Source organism: Stegodyphus dumicola, chromosome 9 (genome assembly GCF_044657685.1).
Source record: "Stegodyphus dumicola isolate Sdum_Otavi_A_Nest chromosome 9, ASM4465768v1".
NCBI lineage: Eukaryota > Metazoa > Arthropoda > Arachnida > Araneae > Eresidae > Stegodyphus > Stegodyphus dumicola.
This window is the reverse complement of record NC_140776.1, coordinates 137,848,584-137,865,469: the sequence shown is the minus strand read 5'-3', so window position 1 is coordinate 137,865,469 and position 16,886 is coordinate 137,848,584. Positions and strand designations below refer to the sequence as shown.

General features: G+C 31.2%; 1 protein-coding gene across 1 annotated transcript in view; it reads right to left on the bottom strand.

Moving 5' to 3' along the window:
• The window catches only part of LOC118205574 (tetraspanin-18B-like), a 72,475-nt gene that overhangs the window by 4,820 nt on the left and 50,769 nt on the right, over nucleotides 1-16,886 (bottom strand). Inside the window, exons 6-8 of the mRNA XM_035377868.2 lie at nucleotides 13,550-13,618; nucleotides 2,933-3,061; nucleotides 2,758-2,844 (exon numbers count right to left, since the gene is read on the bottom strand). Coding sequence (XP_035233759.1) covers nucleotides 2,758-2,844; nucleotides 2,933-3,061; nucleotides 13,550-13,618 — 285 coding nt within the window. The remainder of the gene's footprint in view (nucleotides 1-2,757; nucleotides 2,845-2,932; nucleotides 3,062-13,549; nucleotides 13,619-16,886) is intronic.

The following is a 16,886-nucleotide window of genomic DNA, read 5'->3' as shown; positions in this document are numbered from 1 at the left end:
GAATTTAAGTGATCAAATTAAAGTAAAATCATCTAGTTTCGAAAGTTTCTCCATTGCCTGTGACAAGAGCATGGACATTAGTGGCAAAGCTCAATTAGCAGTGTTTCTTCGTTCTTGTGACAAGAATTTTAACATTTTTGAGGAATTACTGGAACTAATACCAATGCCTGGTACTACCACAGGAGAAGATATATTTATTTGTGTTTTTGGACTTCTGCAGAAATACAATCTACCTTTGGCAAAATTAAATTCTGTAGCTACAGATGGCGCTCCATCAATGACCGGGAAAAACAAGGGCTTCGTAGCATTACTAAGAAAAAAACTTAGTGAAATTCACGGTTCAAACATTCATCATATGCATTGTATTATATATCAAGAAGTTCTATGCACGAAAGTAATAAATATGGAGAATGTTTTGTCATATATAAAAAAAGTTATAAATTTTATAAGATCTCGAGGTTTAAATCAGCATCAATTCACTGCTTTCTTAAGTGAGTTAGATAGGGTTTGTCTTACCATACCGAGGTTCGTTGGTTATCTTGCTCCAAGATTCTCGAACAATTCTCGGATTTGAAAGAAGAAATATGTCAGTTTTTAAAAACGAAAAATCACGACGTAAGTTTGTTTTACGATCCAATATGGATACAAGATTTATCTTTCTTGCTTGATATAACCAAACACTTAACCGATTTAAATTTATCGTTACAAGGAAAAGATCATATCATCACGAACATGTTTGACATAATTAAAGCATTCAAATGTCAACTAGTTCTTTGGGAAAAACAACTTAAAAATGAAGATTTGACGCACTTCCCGACGTGCAGCATGAACAAATGAAGTTTAGATGATACTTGTTCGTATTAAAAATACGCAGAAAAAATTGCAAATTTAACAACTGAATTTGAAATGAGGTTTAATGATTTTAGTTCCCTCGAAGACAATTTTTTTTTTTTTTTTTTCTTTTTTTTTTTTTTTGTTTTCTTTGATTTTCTCAATAAGTATTGACTCAGTACCCAGCCATATGCAAATGGAGGTGATCGAGATTCAATGCAAATCAAATTTGAAAGCAAAATTCATTGAAGTGGGCGTGCCTGAATTTTACAAATATTTACCAGCCAGGTTTGAAAATACTCGAAAATTCGCATATGAAATTATTTCCATGTTTGGTAGCACTTATTGGTGCAAGCAGTTATTTTCAGTGATGAAAGGTAATAAGTCTCCTATTAGAAACCGTATTAGTGATGCTCACCTTGGGTCAGCGTTGAAAGTTATCACTGTAAACAAAATTTTCCCGAAATAGGAAAGATAATAGCAGAGAAGAGATGTCAAGTATCAGGACGTAAACATTAAATTTTTCCTGTTCTTTTCTATATAAATATATATATATGTTTATTATTGTATAATTCGAAATAAATCTACGTTTCTACGAATATATAATTTTTTTTTTTTTTTTTTTTTTGTGGCCCGCCTTTTGCGTCCCGCCGCAAGTTAAACCTTGTTTGTTTGGCCCAAGTGTACCTATGAGTTTGACATCCCTGCTCTAGATGGTTGCAGCAATAAAACCATATTTTAGCTGAAGCATTTATGTTCTCTATAAAATTATATATTCGAAGTCAGTTTTCAATAAATAAAGTAACAGAATAAGAAAAGATTCCAATCCAAAAATTAACAGATGGAATGATCAATGTACAGAATAAATAAACCATATATAAAAAAATCTTGACAAATAAAATATATAAAATAGTGAAATTCTAATGGAAAACTATACTTGTAAAATGAAATACAAACAGAAAAAGTGTTAATTCTAAAATACATTATGTAACATGTGAATCCTAATTTAGGAAGAATGTGAATGTCAATTACAAGAATAAGATATAACAGATACTAAGAATTAGATTGAGTTAAATTTCAGGACAATGATAGAAATCAAACATGTAACTTTTATATAGTCTCAGACTATAAATGATAGCAAATATAAGTTAGTTTCAACATAATGATGGACTCAAGACGGACAAGGGGCTTCCAACTCTAGTGAATATCGAGACATATTTATTCCTAAAACTTAGTACCAAAATTGCAGTTATAAAATTTTATACCTTATTATTTTAGGAAACTTTGCAAATAGAACTACATATCCAGGATTGATATTTAAGGGAATGAAACTTATAGCAACTTTCTTCAAACATGCTCTACACCAAAACAGTCACTTTAGTATAAGACTATTAATTTATAGTCATTATTAAAAAGAAAGTATGCTGGAAATAAAAGCAAGCATATCAAAATAATTTCGTTAAGTTATACGAGATATATGAAATAATGCTATAAAAAAGAAATATTACCATTAATTATTGAATCTGCATACATTAATTAATTTTTATTTTTTTAATAAATTATTGAAAAAAATTCAGTTGTTTTTATAAAACCACTTCAGTGTAGCACAACTGTTTAAAAATGATGATTACTAGTAAAATTTCATAAGTACTAAAATAATTTCCTTATGCAAAAATACATAAATAAATAAAAATTCACAAATGAAAAAGAATCAGTTTATATTTTTTTCTTCCATACTTATACACAAAGGTATTCATTAAGCAAACTCAAACTATAGCATTAAAGAATGTAGATTACTTGAATTCCTAGCAATATTCAAAAACTGAATTATGCAGATAGAATTAAAATACGATTCATTCTCAGCATTACTTAAATTATAATTTAAATAAAAATTACTTATTTACTATTTAATTATTTATTCCATACCTGTAAGAGTAATAAACCACCTAAGCTGGCAATCCAAATAACTTTGTTACTGTAGAACCAATCTACTAATTTTTCTTTACATCCTATCTATAAAAATTAAAAAAATATCAAAGCAAATAATAAAAAACTTCATATTTAAAACCAAAAGAATATTTTAACTTAAAAGAATACACACTCTGTTCAAAGTTTTCATCTGTACAACCGATACATCTTCATCAGACTTCACCATGTAGTAGCAGCTATCATCAATGGGATCTGTAGTATCAGCAAACTCTTGTGGTCCAAGAAACCCACAGCAGTCAAACTATAACAATTGATAGCTGGTTAATATGTAAATAACTGTTAACTCACCTCTGAAACACAAATGTTCAGTTAAAAGACGGTAGAGTACACTATTTAATGATACAAAATTGCTTATTTATTTAAAAGATGAAAATTCACAAATTAAAAGAAGTTTTGCATCATTTGCATTCCCAGAAACCTACAATGTAAGCCATAAAAATGTCAAGAATTGATTAATAGAATAGAAAAGTATAATATTCTTCAGAAGATTTATTTAAAAAACAGATGAGGCAGAGAAAAATTCAGAATTCATAAATAAAAACTGCATATGGACAACCATATTCTTTGTTTCTAGAGCCATGTAAATTTTCCCTAAAGATGATAAGGCTTGAACTCTTGTGTGCATTACAATTGTCTCTTACAGCCTGATGCAGAAAAGAAATTTACCAATTACGAACTTGAGGTATTAGCTGTAATTCAAGCTTTGAAAAAAATTTAGAGTTTATCTTTTAGGAAAACATTTCAGAATTAAGACTGACTTAATGCATTCAAAATGACAATGAACATGAAAGACTTAAATACACAAATAGCATGCTTGGGTACTGATCAACTACAAAATAAAACACAAAACTGGAACACAGATGACACATGTTCATGCACTGAGCAGATCCTCTGTTATGTTTATCACTCAAGACAAAATTTGACTGTATCTCTGCACATAACAGCTCTGTAATTTTATCATGATTAGCAGATTTCATTTTAGTTTCAAAAAGGAATTTGAATGGAGTTGTATTTATACTGTGTTGGTACGTTGAATTGATCACTTGCTGATCTTCACCGACGTGTGCACACCATTTTGACAGATTTTGAATTAATAATTTGAAAAGAACACAAATTATGACAGAATCAATATATAAATATATAAGATAGCCTCATTTTGAAAATATGGAATGCTCAAGAAGAAGATGTCACATCCGAGCTATCAAAGAAGTCAAAAGTTAAGCCTTCTGATGACTATTATGTTAAAGCTGAAATACTTTATAAATTTGTAGACAGTAACGAATTACTCAGAGTTCCAGAATCAGTGCAAACTGATATAATTTAGGACGCAAATCTTCGTGGACATTTCGCTTCTAGACGAATTGAAGAACTCATCAAACAAGAATTTTATATACCTAAACTTAAAGATAAAATTGACAACTATATCGCAAATTATGTTCCTAGCATACTAATTAATCGTAAATGTGCCAAACAAGAAAGTTTGTTGCATTCTATACCCAAACAAGATGTACCGCTTCGTACGTATCACATTTATCATTCAGAACCACTCCAAAATACTCATAAGAATTATAAGCATATATTTGCTGTTATTTTGTGCGGCTTCACCCAATAAAATCTACTGATAGTGCCAAAGTAATATCTAAATTGGAAAATCAAAAATGTCTTTGGAAATTCTTTGAATATAATTTCTAATAAAGGTTCAGCATTTACTTCAAAAGAATTTCAAGATTATTATTCAACCAACAATATCCAGCACATCCAAATTACTACATGACTGCCTTGTGCCAATGGACAAATTAAGAGATTGATTCTGTCATAATTTGTGTTCTTTTCAAATTATCGATTCAAAATCTGTCAAAATGGTGTGCACACATCGGTGAAGATCAGCAAGTGATCAATTCAACATACCAACACAGTATAAATATAACTCCATTCAAATTCCTTTTTGAAACTAAAATGAAATCTGCTAATCATGATAAAATTACAGAGCTGTTATGTGCAGAGGTCCAGTCAAATTTTGTCAACACTTGTGATGATCTTCGCAAGGAAGCTAAATAACAGACTTTGAAAAATGCAGGCTGAAAATCGTAAAACTTACAATCTATGATGTAAACCACCCTGTAAGTTTCAGCTTCATAGCGGCAACCAAGCGTACAAAATATGGACCTGGTCTTAAACTAAAACCCAAGTTTTTCGGACCCTACAGAATTGTGAAAAATCAGGCCAAATGACACTTATGATGTTTCAAAATGTGGTTTCTTCGATTGACCCATGAAAACAAGCACTTATGCCGAATTTATGAAACACCTTGGACTTCATCAGAACATCCTACCTGAACTTTAGTGTCTTACAAACCTTTCCTCATATGAACTGATCAACACTCTTGGACTTTAATCTTATCCATCCTTTCTTTGATTATGATTACTATTATTTATTTTTATTCCTCTAGCTGCTGTTATTAGAAGATCCAGATAGAATACTATTTTCATTTATCTGCATAAATTTAATATTTTCATTTATTTGTTAATAGTATTAGTATTTTACTTTATTTTATATGTTGTATGTTAAATTTCACTGTTTGCTCTTGTAATCTGAGGGATGATGAAGATGTCGGATGGCCAAATTATGCAGGAACTGTAACTGAATAAGATTATGAAAAAAGCACCATCTAGAGGAGGGCATGGAGAGACTAAATCTGAAATGATTATTCCTTTTTCACTTTACTGTAAATAAATAAACTATTCTACATGTGGAATATTCTCATGTGAACTATTTTCTACCTTCTCTACATAAGTAACGACAAAGAATATAGCTGTTTTTATGGACACGAATTGTCTTCTCTCTCTTTTAGTTATATTTATATAGTTTTTTCTGTGCATGTGTGTGTGTGCACATAGGTACAAGAAAGTGGATTAGCTGCTTTTCACCTCAAAACAGAAGCATGACTAAAACACACATAAATAAATGCTATGTAAATCAAATCTAAAACAAAACACTTCAAATAAATAATTAGCAACAAGCCTTTATAAGCATAACCAGTATTCAAATCAATAATTTTTAAACTGTAATAAAATAATAAGATAATAGATATATACATATCATGTCAAAGGAATAAAATCTTTAAATTCTCATTTTTTCATAACTATATGCAGGTACTGATGCATATATGCATGCATTTACACACATAATGAAGTAATCAAAACCATATACACACATATGTATATGTAAAATAAAAAAAAAAAAAAAAATACGATGGCTTTGCTCTTTACGAACCAGCATCCTTTAATTAATTTTCTGCAATTCAGCATCTCCCCTTAGACCATTACCTTCTAGAACATTCACACCTATTACATAACCTCCTCATATAAATGCTGCGTCATAAGTTTTTCTACATTTTTCTAGAAGCTACTCTGTTACATAACCTTTCATATAAATGCTGCGTCATAAGTTCTCCTAGACAGATGCCTTCTCGCCTTCGTCCTGCTAACGCTACTGCTATGCTCCTCTTTCTTTGTTAGAACGTTATGACGTATTAAAGTTTAAAGTCAGTCGTATCTAATAGTTCAATTACTGAATAAGTTATTTGATTAACTTCATCTGGAAAAAGTCATCTGCTATAAATTAAAATAAAGATATGCTTGCTGTTAAAAGTGAAAAGTCCTGAGTCGTCATTTTTCTCCATACTTCAATCATCCCAGCTTCGTCAACCATCTGCCAGAACGTATAATGGAATAGCCTCACCATTCGCCCACGATGTGATGGAATAACTGAAAACATTACAGTTATTAATTAGCAGGCAGGATTTATCCTCTACGTGGGAGAAAAGCTCCTGGATTTATTTACAACGCGCTTCGAAATTCAACAGTGGGTCAAGGACAGTGTGTGATCGTCTGATGCTAGTGCTTCTTTTCCGGCGATTCTTAAGTACTTTCCCTCGTCTCCAAAGTTATGCGTTTTATCAAGTGCTTCTAAAGTTATTGATTTTAGTGTTCAAATTGATGTGTATGCGAACTCCTTATCAAGATTTTGTGATTGGAATGTTAACACGCTCAAAAACGGCAAAAATGTCAACTGATAAGAAAGAATCTGTAGCTATTGTGGATACAATGAAATTCCAATTTCCTATTTTTGATGGCACAAGTACGAATTTTCCAATAGACAAATATCTTCTATTGTTTGAAGAGAAATGTGCCGCAAAGAACATTCCAGAAAAGGAAAAGAAATTTGTTTTCTCAGAGTGTATTAGAGGAGAGGCTTTAGCCCTCTATGTACGTGATTGTTTAGATAAAGACTGGGACAACATAAAGGCTATTTTCGAGACATACTTCACAACATCGGAATCTGTTACTTTTAGTGATTTTGTGTCTTTAAAATACGAGAAATTTAATAATATTGATGTTTATTTTCGTAATAAGTTGAAATTAGGAGCCAGCTTGAAACTAACAGATTCCACAATGGTGGAAGCACTTACGGAAGGACTTCCTGAGTCTCAAAGAATGCTGTTAACAGTGCAAAACATAGACACACCGAAAGACTGGATTACTCTTGCTAGGAAACTATTTCCAGTTCAGATGCCGTTGGATGGTCTAGGGAATAATAAATATCAATTTGTTTCTCCAAGGCAAACTGTTCCGAGGTGCTATTATCCCAGACCAGTGCAAGCCACTCCTTATCAAAGTTTTCATAGTGTGAGACCTTTTAATTATCAACAAGTGCAATACCGACCTCTACAGTATGCGTATCGGCCAATTCGATATCCACAATTACCTGCTATTAATTATAACACGGTTCCTAAAAGAGAAGTTAAAAAATGATATTACTTTAAAGTGAATGTCCAAATTGGACAGGAAAAAATTCCCAGTATTATTGATACGGGATCGCAAATTAACGTTTTACCGTTAAAATATTTTAACAAAATTGGTGATAAATTTAGAGAAATTTCACTGAAATCTCATGATAAAATATTTTCAATATCTAGTCAAGTTCATATAGAGAAAATAATCAAAGTAAAGTGTAAAGTAGGTAAAATAGAAAATAATGTGATATTTTATGTAGTAGATTCAAATTTGAATTATTTATTGCTTTCATCACCATGTGTTTCATTATTTAAATTACAATTGAATTTTCATAATTATGAAGTGTATCAGCTTGGAAAACAGGTAAGTAAAAATGTTAAAGTAGACAAGTTTTTTCAAAATAATTATATATGTAAAAATGATATCAGTGCTGAACAATCTAGTAAATATTTTGATAATAGCGAAAATTTTGTATGTAAAAATGATCTTAGTTCTAAAAATTGTGGTAATTATTTTGAAAATAGTAAAAATTCTGATAGTAAATTACAGAAATTGTTGAATGATTATAACCATATATTTGCAAAAAGTAAATATGATGTTGGCTGTATAAGGGTTGAACCTCCCAGAGTTATATTAACTTCTGAATTACCAATAGCCTATAGACCATATAGAGCATCTCCTAAAGATAATAGTGAAATTAAAAAACAAATAGATGAATTGTTAAAAGCTGGAATTATTAAACCTTCTTATAGTCCTTATGCTGCTCCTGTAACTTTAGCTTATAAGCGAGACGAGCAGTCCAGAAGCAGATTGTGTATTGATTTCAGGAAGCTTAACCAAATTACTAAAACTGATTCTGAACCTATTCCTAGAATTGATGCTGTATTAGATCAATTAACAAATGCAAAAATATTTTCTACATTGGATTTGGCATCAGGCTATTGGCATATAAAATTAAATTAAAAGGATACTGAAAAATTGGCATTCACTACAAATTTTGGACTGTATGAGTTTACTAGATTACCTTTTGGTTGGAAAAATTCCCCAGCTGTTTTCCAACAAGCTCTTACACAAATTTTAAACAAATATCAGATTCAATTTGCTTTAAATTATTTTGATGATATTATAGTGTTCTCTCCAAATTTTGATGAACATTTAAATCATCTTAAAATAATATTTGATATATGTGAGAAAGAGAATATAAAATTAAAACAATCTAAATGTAATTTTGCTAAAGAAAAAATAAATTTTCTAGGACATGAAATTCAAGCGGGTAAATACCAGCCCAGTAATGCAAATATAGAGGTTATTAAGAAATTGCAACCCCCTAAAAATATCAAAGAATTACAAAGATTTTTAGGAAGTATTAATGTTTATCATAAATTTATTCAAAATTATGCTAAAATTAGAGCCCCATTAACAAATTTACTTAAGAAAGATACTCCTTATAATTGGACTGATGAATGTCAAAAAGCTTTTCAAAAATTAAAAGATGCATTGATTTCTAGACCTATTTTAACTTTGTTTAATCCTAAATATCCCTGTCATGTATTTGTTGATGCGTCCAAAGAAGCTGTTGGTGCTGTTTTAAAACAAGAACATCCTGATGGTAGTTTACATCCAATTGCTTTTCATTCTAGAAAATTAAGATCTTATGAACAAAATTATGCCATTACTGAGCTGGAATGTTTATCTATTATTGATGCAATTGATAAATTTTATTATTATTTACATGGTAACCATTTTACTGTACAGACTGATCATGCTACTTTAGTTTGGCTTAAAAATATAAAACACCCTACTGGTCGTCTATTTAGGTGGTCTTTAAAATTATCTATGTATGATTTTGATATAAAATATAAAAAAGGATCTACTAATGTTGAAGCTGACATGCTCTCTAGAAATCCTATGTGTCAACATTTAAGATTGCAAGTTAATTTATTATCATTAGAAGAAATAAAAGAATATCAAAATTTAGATAATGTTTGTAATACTAAGTATAGGAAAATGAATGATGTCTTAACTATTAAAAAACAGGGATTGTACAAAATTGTGATACCCATGTCTCTACGTACGAAATTACTTGAAAAGGCCCATATACAGTTTGGTCATATTGGTGTATCATCTATGCTAAATTTGGTATCTCCACAATATTATTGGCCAGGAATTGTTCAAGATGTTAGAAATTATTGTAAACATTGTGAAGTATGTCAGTTTAATAAGAAAAGTAAACAAAAGAAATTTGGTTTAATGCAAAATTTACCATCAGTTAGTGAACCTTTTAAAATATTATCTATTGATACTGTAGGTGGTTTAAATTATTATAATTCTACCAAAAAGTATATTCACATAATTATTGATCATGCAACTAGATATATCTGGACTTTTGCTTCCAAAAGTGTAACTACAGATACTTATATAAATTGCTTAAAACAAATTTTCCAAATTCAGGTCCCTAAAAAGATTTTAAGTGATAGGATCGCTGCTTTTACATCTTCAAAATTTAAGCACTTTTTAAGGAATCATAATGTAAAACAATTGCTAACTACTGCAAATAGATCCCAAACTAATGGTAAAATTGAACGTGTTAATCAAACTATTATAACTAGATTAAAATGCAAACTAAATTCTTATCACGGTAATATAGCATGGACAAAATTATTACCCCAAGTAACTGAAGAGTATAATAATACCCCTCATTCTGTAACAAAATTGCCTCCATCATATTTAATGTATGGAAAATTACCTTACGATTCCTTAATTCAAAATCAAGAATTGTATCTGTCAATAGAAGAAGCCAGAAAAATAGCTCAAAAGAGATCTGATGATTATCATAATGTAAATAAAGAAAGATATGATATTCATTTTAAACCTAGTAATTTTAAAATTGGTGATTTAGTAATGTATGAAGAATTTCAATACCCTAATACACGTAAATTATCTCCTCCATTCTCAGGACCTTATAAAATTTTAAAACAATATTCTGAAGTTACTTATGAAATAGATAAACCTAATCCTTTAACTAAAAAGAAATCAGAAATTGTTCATTCACCTAGATTAAGACCTTTTAATCCAGCAAGTGAGTTTAAGTTAACTGTCCGAAATAGTAGAATTCCTATCTCTGTTCAAAATTAAAAGTAATTTTTTTAAAAATTCTCTTTTAAACATTTTCCTGATTATGACCTTTAATACCTGATTTAGACTTAAACCCTAACTACGACAAGTTATTTTCCCGACTATGACAAATTATTCTCCCGATCATGACCTTTTATATCTTTCACATAATTTGAATTATTTTGTAGCAAAAATTTTCTTCTTATTGTAGAATAATATTTGTTTCTAATTTACAACATTATAAAAAAGACTTTAACTTGATTATACAAGTTATCCGTCTTATAATTTTGATTTTATATGATCTTTTATTTTTCTAAAACCACTTTGAGGTAATGTACAATGCCAAAAACCAGTTACCTTCTATTAGGCAACGGAGGTTTTTCGATATTTGTACCTAGCACCCCATCCCCCACCCATCAGCAAGTAATCACGCTGATCTGTTGGCGAGGACATGCCATAGTTTTAAAGTCAAAGTGTTCATTTTCTAGTGTATAATTGTATTATTTATATTCAATTGTTTTTTGAATAAGTATAATATTTTGTATTGAAGTGTAAAACATGTCAATCTTTACGATGAGAGTAAAAAATGTATCATATTTGTGATCTATCAACATGCATCATATTTGTGGACTATCTGGCATTTAGAGATTTTACCAGATATTTTCATTCTATTCGAACTCTTTTTATGAAAAGGACTTTCAAAGAACAAAATGGACATTTTTAACAAAATTGAGGACTTTTGTAATTATAACTTATTTATTTATCAGTATTCCATATTTATTATGTTATAGTCTTAAAATTAGACATATATTGTATATTTATTTATAACTCATTGTTTTAATGTTCAAAATTTCATATGCTATAAAGTCAAAATTTTATATGAGAAAGTCATGAACTATGATAGGCCATAGTTAAAGCTTGTACGCTATGTTCTGGATGTTTTCATGTCTTTTCTCATACTTTTACTTCACTCCTGTACTAATACTTTTCTCACCCCGGCCTCTCTTTTTGACGGGGGGGGGGGGAGATGTAAAATTTTAAAAAAAATACGATGGCTTTGCTCTTTGCGAACCAGCATCCTTTAATTAATTTTCTGCAATTCAGCATCTCCCCTTAGACCATTACCTTCTAGAACATTCACACCTATTACATAACCTCCTCATATAAATGCTGCGTCATAAGTTTTTCTACATTTTTCTAGAAGCTACTCTGTTACATAACCTTTCATATAAATGCTGCGTCATAAGTTCTCCTAGACAGATGCCTTCTCGCCTTCGTCCTGCTAACGCTACCGCTATGCTCCTCTTTCTTTGTTAGAACGTTATGACGTATTAAAGTTTAAAGTCAGTCGTATCTAATAGTTCAATTACTGAATAAGTTATTTGATTAACTTCATCTGGAAAAAGTCATCTGCTATAAATTAAAATAAAGATATGCTTGCTGTTAAAAGTGAAAAGTCCTGAGTCGTCATTTTTCTCCATACTTCAATCATCCCAGCTTTGTCAACCATCTGCCAGAACGTATAATGGAATAGCCTCACCATTCGCCCACGATGTGATGGAATAACTGAAAACATTACATATATATACAGTCAAATGTCATTAATTTGGACACCCATAATCCGGAATGATTTATTATCCGGACCTCAAAGCTACAAACTTTCTGCGCATGCGTCGCGTTGACGCGTAAGACCTTTACGGCTGCGAATATGCATGTGCGCATGCACATAATACGTTTTCGCATGCACGTTTAATGTATAATGGACGGTATAAGCTAAGCTAAAATTATCTAATTCAGTTAATGTTGCAGATTGCGTTGTTCCTTAATCTTTGAATTGGATCCGCCTTATTATTTTTTGCAGACTGTTAGAGCAATTTTATAAAAGTAAGCTTGAACTTTCGATTATGCCAAATAGAATTTCCGATATATATTTACTAATATGTAAAGGATCTACAAAGCGAAAGTATGTTTCGAAGTCCATTAAACAAAAAGTGGAATTGCTGCAAAAAATGGATAAAGGCATAATCCTTTGTTTATCTAACCATTCCAAAATCTGTTTATCAGCTCTGCGGGGGAGGGCGACACCGCGGCGCACAATGAATTGGAAGTTGATCTGTCAGCACTATCCTTATCTTCAGGGGGGCAGATGTTTTTATTTTATTTGGCTTATAATTCCTTACTAAATTTAATATTTCATCTCGATATACTCTGCTTTTGATATGATTTAAATCAAATTCCTCGTCATTATAATTCACTTCCAATAGTCAAGAAAGTGACACAGAGGTTATTGAAAACGAAAAAATTACGATTGACAAATTAGTCGGTATTCTTAACACAACAATTATAGGACTTCAACAGCGGAACTTTGTAACTCAACAAGAAATTATATCTGTTTATAGAATTAAAGAGAAAGTATTAGCACAAAAAACGAAGCAACTTAAACAACTTACATTGAAAGAAATGTTTAATAAAGTAAACAAATAAATATTAAGCTTATTTTTTGTAAATTTTGATACCCTTTAGATCATAATTGTTCTTTATTTCAAAATTACGGTTTCATATTTTTAATTTTATAATTACTGCATGCCATCTTACCAGATTTAAACTGATGATCTATCTATAATCCGGAAAAATCGATAATCCAGAATCGCTGAAGTCCCGACGAGTCCGGATTAACAACTTTTGACTGTATATGCTTCAGTTTATCAGTGAAAAAAGCAGTTATTTTAGGTACAATTTGATTTTTACAACACAGGAAAGGATAATTTTTAAACCACAGTTGACAAGTATTTCATAGTATGACAGAAAAAATATCTTACATGTTCTTGTACAACATTTTTTGTTACTTGATTTACTTCTCCCCATGCTGTGCTAAGAACATCAGTCATCTGGGAAAAAAAATCTTAATTTTAGAAACCATTTTGAACATAGCACATTAAGACAATAATACATGCTTCAAAATAAATCAATGATTAAGCCAGTTTGATGCAACTGAAAAACAATTATATTTAATAGTACAGTACAAAGTCTGTAATCCGGATGTCCATTATCCGGAATGATCTGTAATCCGAACCTTAAAGCCACAAACTTTTTTTTTGTATGCTTTACGCATGATACGTAATGGATTTATGCATGCGCATTTAATGTATAACGGACGGTATAAGCTAGACTAAAATTATCTTTACTGATTCTAAGGCATTTCAGTTAATGTTGCAGATTCTGCTGTTCCTTAATATTCTAATTGGATCCGGCTTATTATTTTTTGGATACTGTTAGAGCAATTTTATAAAAATTAAGCTTGAACTTTCGATTATGTCAAAAAGAGTTTCCAATTCTAGAGCTGCCAAAGGATCTACAAAGCGAAAGCATGTTTCAATGTCCATCAAACAAAAAGGGGTATTGCTGCAAAAAATGGATAAAGGCATATGCATCTCAAAATTATGTGAGGAGTACGACACTGGAAAGTCAACTGTATATGACATAAGGAAAAAGAAAAAGGAACTTTTTGAATTTTTTGTGGATTCCGACACCCCGCTTGCAATGAATAACAGAGAAAGGGTTCGTTATGCTAAATTGACGATCGAATGGGTCAGACAGCATCGCAGTGAGGGCGTCCCATTGACGGGTCCAATGCTAATAGCTCAAGCCAAAATATTTCATGAAGAAATGAACTTAAACACTGAGTGCACATATTCGACAGGTTGGTTAACCAAATTTAAAAATCACCATGGCATAAGACAATTCAAAATTTCAGGCGAAAAAGCTTCAGCTGATACTGAAGCTGCTGAACAATTTGCAGATGAATTTATTGAACTCATTACTAGTGAACAATTATCTGCAGAACAAATTTACAACGCTGAATGCTGATGAAACTGGCCTTTTCTGGCAATATGTACCGAGAAATACCTTGGCAACCTCTACAGAAAAGGCTCCAACTGGTGTCAAAGATTCCAAAGTGAGACTAACAATTTTAGCGTGTGCAAATGCTGCAGGAATGCACAAGTGCAAACTTTTCATAATCGGAAAACATGCACAACCTCGAGCATTTAAAGGAGTAATGATTCCCCCCGTTATATATCGCGCAAATAAAAGAGCATGGATGACACAAGTGTTGATGAATGATTTTATACCCGAGGATTGGCGACATTTGAATTCGGTTGGTTTACCTGATGACTCAAAATAGTCCTGATTGTTAACAACTGATAGGCAATTATTTCACTTAAAAGTTTTAGTGAAATTTAATGTATCCATTATTATTCTTCCGTCCAAATTGTATGTCTATCATTCAGTCTATGGATATGGGAATAGTACACGTGCTGAAATGCAAATATAAAGTAGCATTTTTTAAATCTATGTTAAATTTCTTGAAGAATGGCACGACTATTCAAGAATTTTTGAAGTTTTTTACCATAAAATCTGCTGTGTGGAACATCACAAGATCGTGGGGGGGATATGTCTCCAGATACGTTAAAAATGCTTGGCATAATTAATGGCCCATTAACGATTAAGACGAAAGCCGCAAATTTGAAGGTTTTCAGATATTGCAAAATAAAGGTGAAATTTCCAGTTACTGGATTTTGTAAAGAAATGTGGAGAAGCGGTAATAAATGAAGATGATATAACAGAAGTTTTTCATTGCAACGACAATACTCCAATCATCAATCAACGAATGGCAAAATCTGTAATATGGTTCTAGATCTAGAAAATACCGCTACCGATAGTGAAGAAAGTGACAGAGAGGTTATTGAAAACGAAAAAATTTCAAGTGACAAGTTAGTGGGTATTCTCAACACAGCAATTACAGGACTTGAACACTGGAACTTTGTAACTGAACAAGAAATTATGTCTGTTTATAGAATTAAAGAGAAAGTATTAGCACAAAAAACGAAGCAACTTAAACAACTTACATTGAAAGAAATGCTTAATAAAGTAAACAAATAAATATTAAGCTTATTTTTTGTAAATTTTGATACCCTTTAGATCATAATTGCTCTTTATTTCATAAATTACGGTTTCATATTTTTAATTGTATAATTTCTGCATGCCATCTTAGCAGATTTAAATTGATGATCTAAAATCCGGAAAAACGGCTAATCAAGAATCACTGAAGTCCCGACAAGTCCGCATTACCGACTTTGTACTTTAGTTATGATTTTAGTATTTTGCCTGTTTTAATTTATTTATACTAATGTGTTATTCTTTTACACATTAAAAACAAGTACATTACATACACAACTTCAAAAAAAGAAGTCATAATATCAAAATGAAGATTTTACACTTTTTTTTTTTTTTTAATATTAGGCTTAACTGCTGAAAATGCGCGGGCCAGTGACAACGAACCAATTCAGGGGGTCCAGTCCCGTGATTGCGCTTTCTTCTCCCGGCACTTGTTCTTAAGGAGTTAAATGCTCGAGGTCATGCATGTTTTCCGATTACGAAAAGTTTGCACTGGAGCGTTCCTGCAGCATTTGCGCATGCTAAAATTGTTAGTCTTGCTTTGGAATCTTTGACACCAGTTAGAGCCTTTTCTCTAGAGGTTGCCAAGGTAGTTCGCCAAGGTATTGCCAGAAAAGACCAGTTTCATCAATGTTGTAAATTCGTTCTGGAGATAACTGTTTACAAGTAATGAGTTCAATGAATTTATCTGCAAATTGCTCAGCAGCTTCAGTAACAGCTGAAGCTTTTTCACCTGGAATTTTTAATTGTCTTATACCATAGTGATTCTTAAATTTGGTTAACCAACCTGTCAAATATATGCACTCAGTGTTTAAGTTCATTTCTTTATGAAATATTTTGGCTTGAGCCATTAGCATTGGATCCATCAAGGGCACGCCCTCACTGCGACACTGTCTGACCCATTCAATCATCACTTTGTCATGATCGTTACTTTTAGCATAACGAACACTTTTTCTGTTATTCATTACAAGTAGGGTGTCGAAATCCACAAAAATCCAAAAGTTCTTTTTTTTTTTTTTTTTTTTTTTTTAATGTCTTATACAGTTGACTGTCCAGTGCCATACTCCTCGCATAATTTTGAGACGGATATGCCTTTATCCATTTTTTGCAGCAATTCCAATTTTTTTTAAATGGTCATCAAAACATGCTTTTGCTTTGTAGATCCTTTGGTAGCTCCAGAATTGGAAACTCTTTTCGACA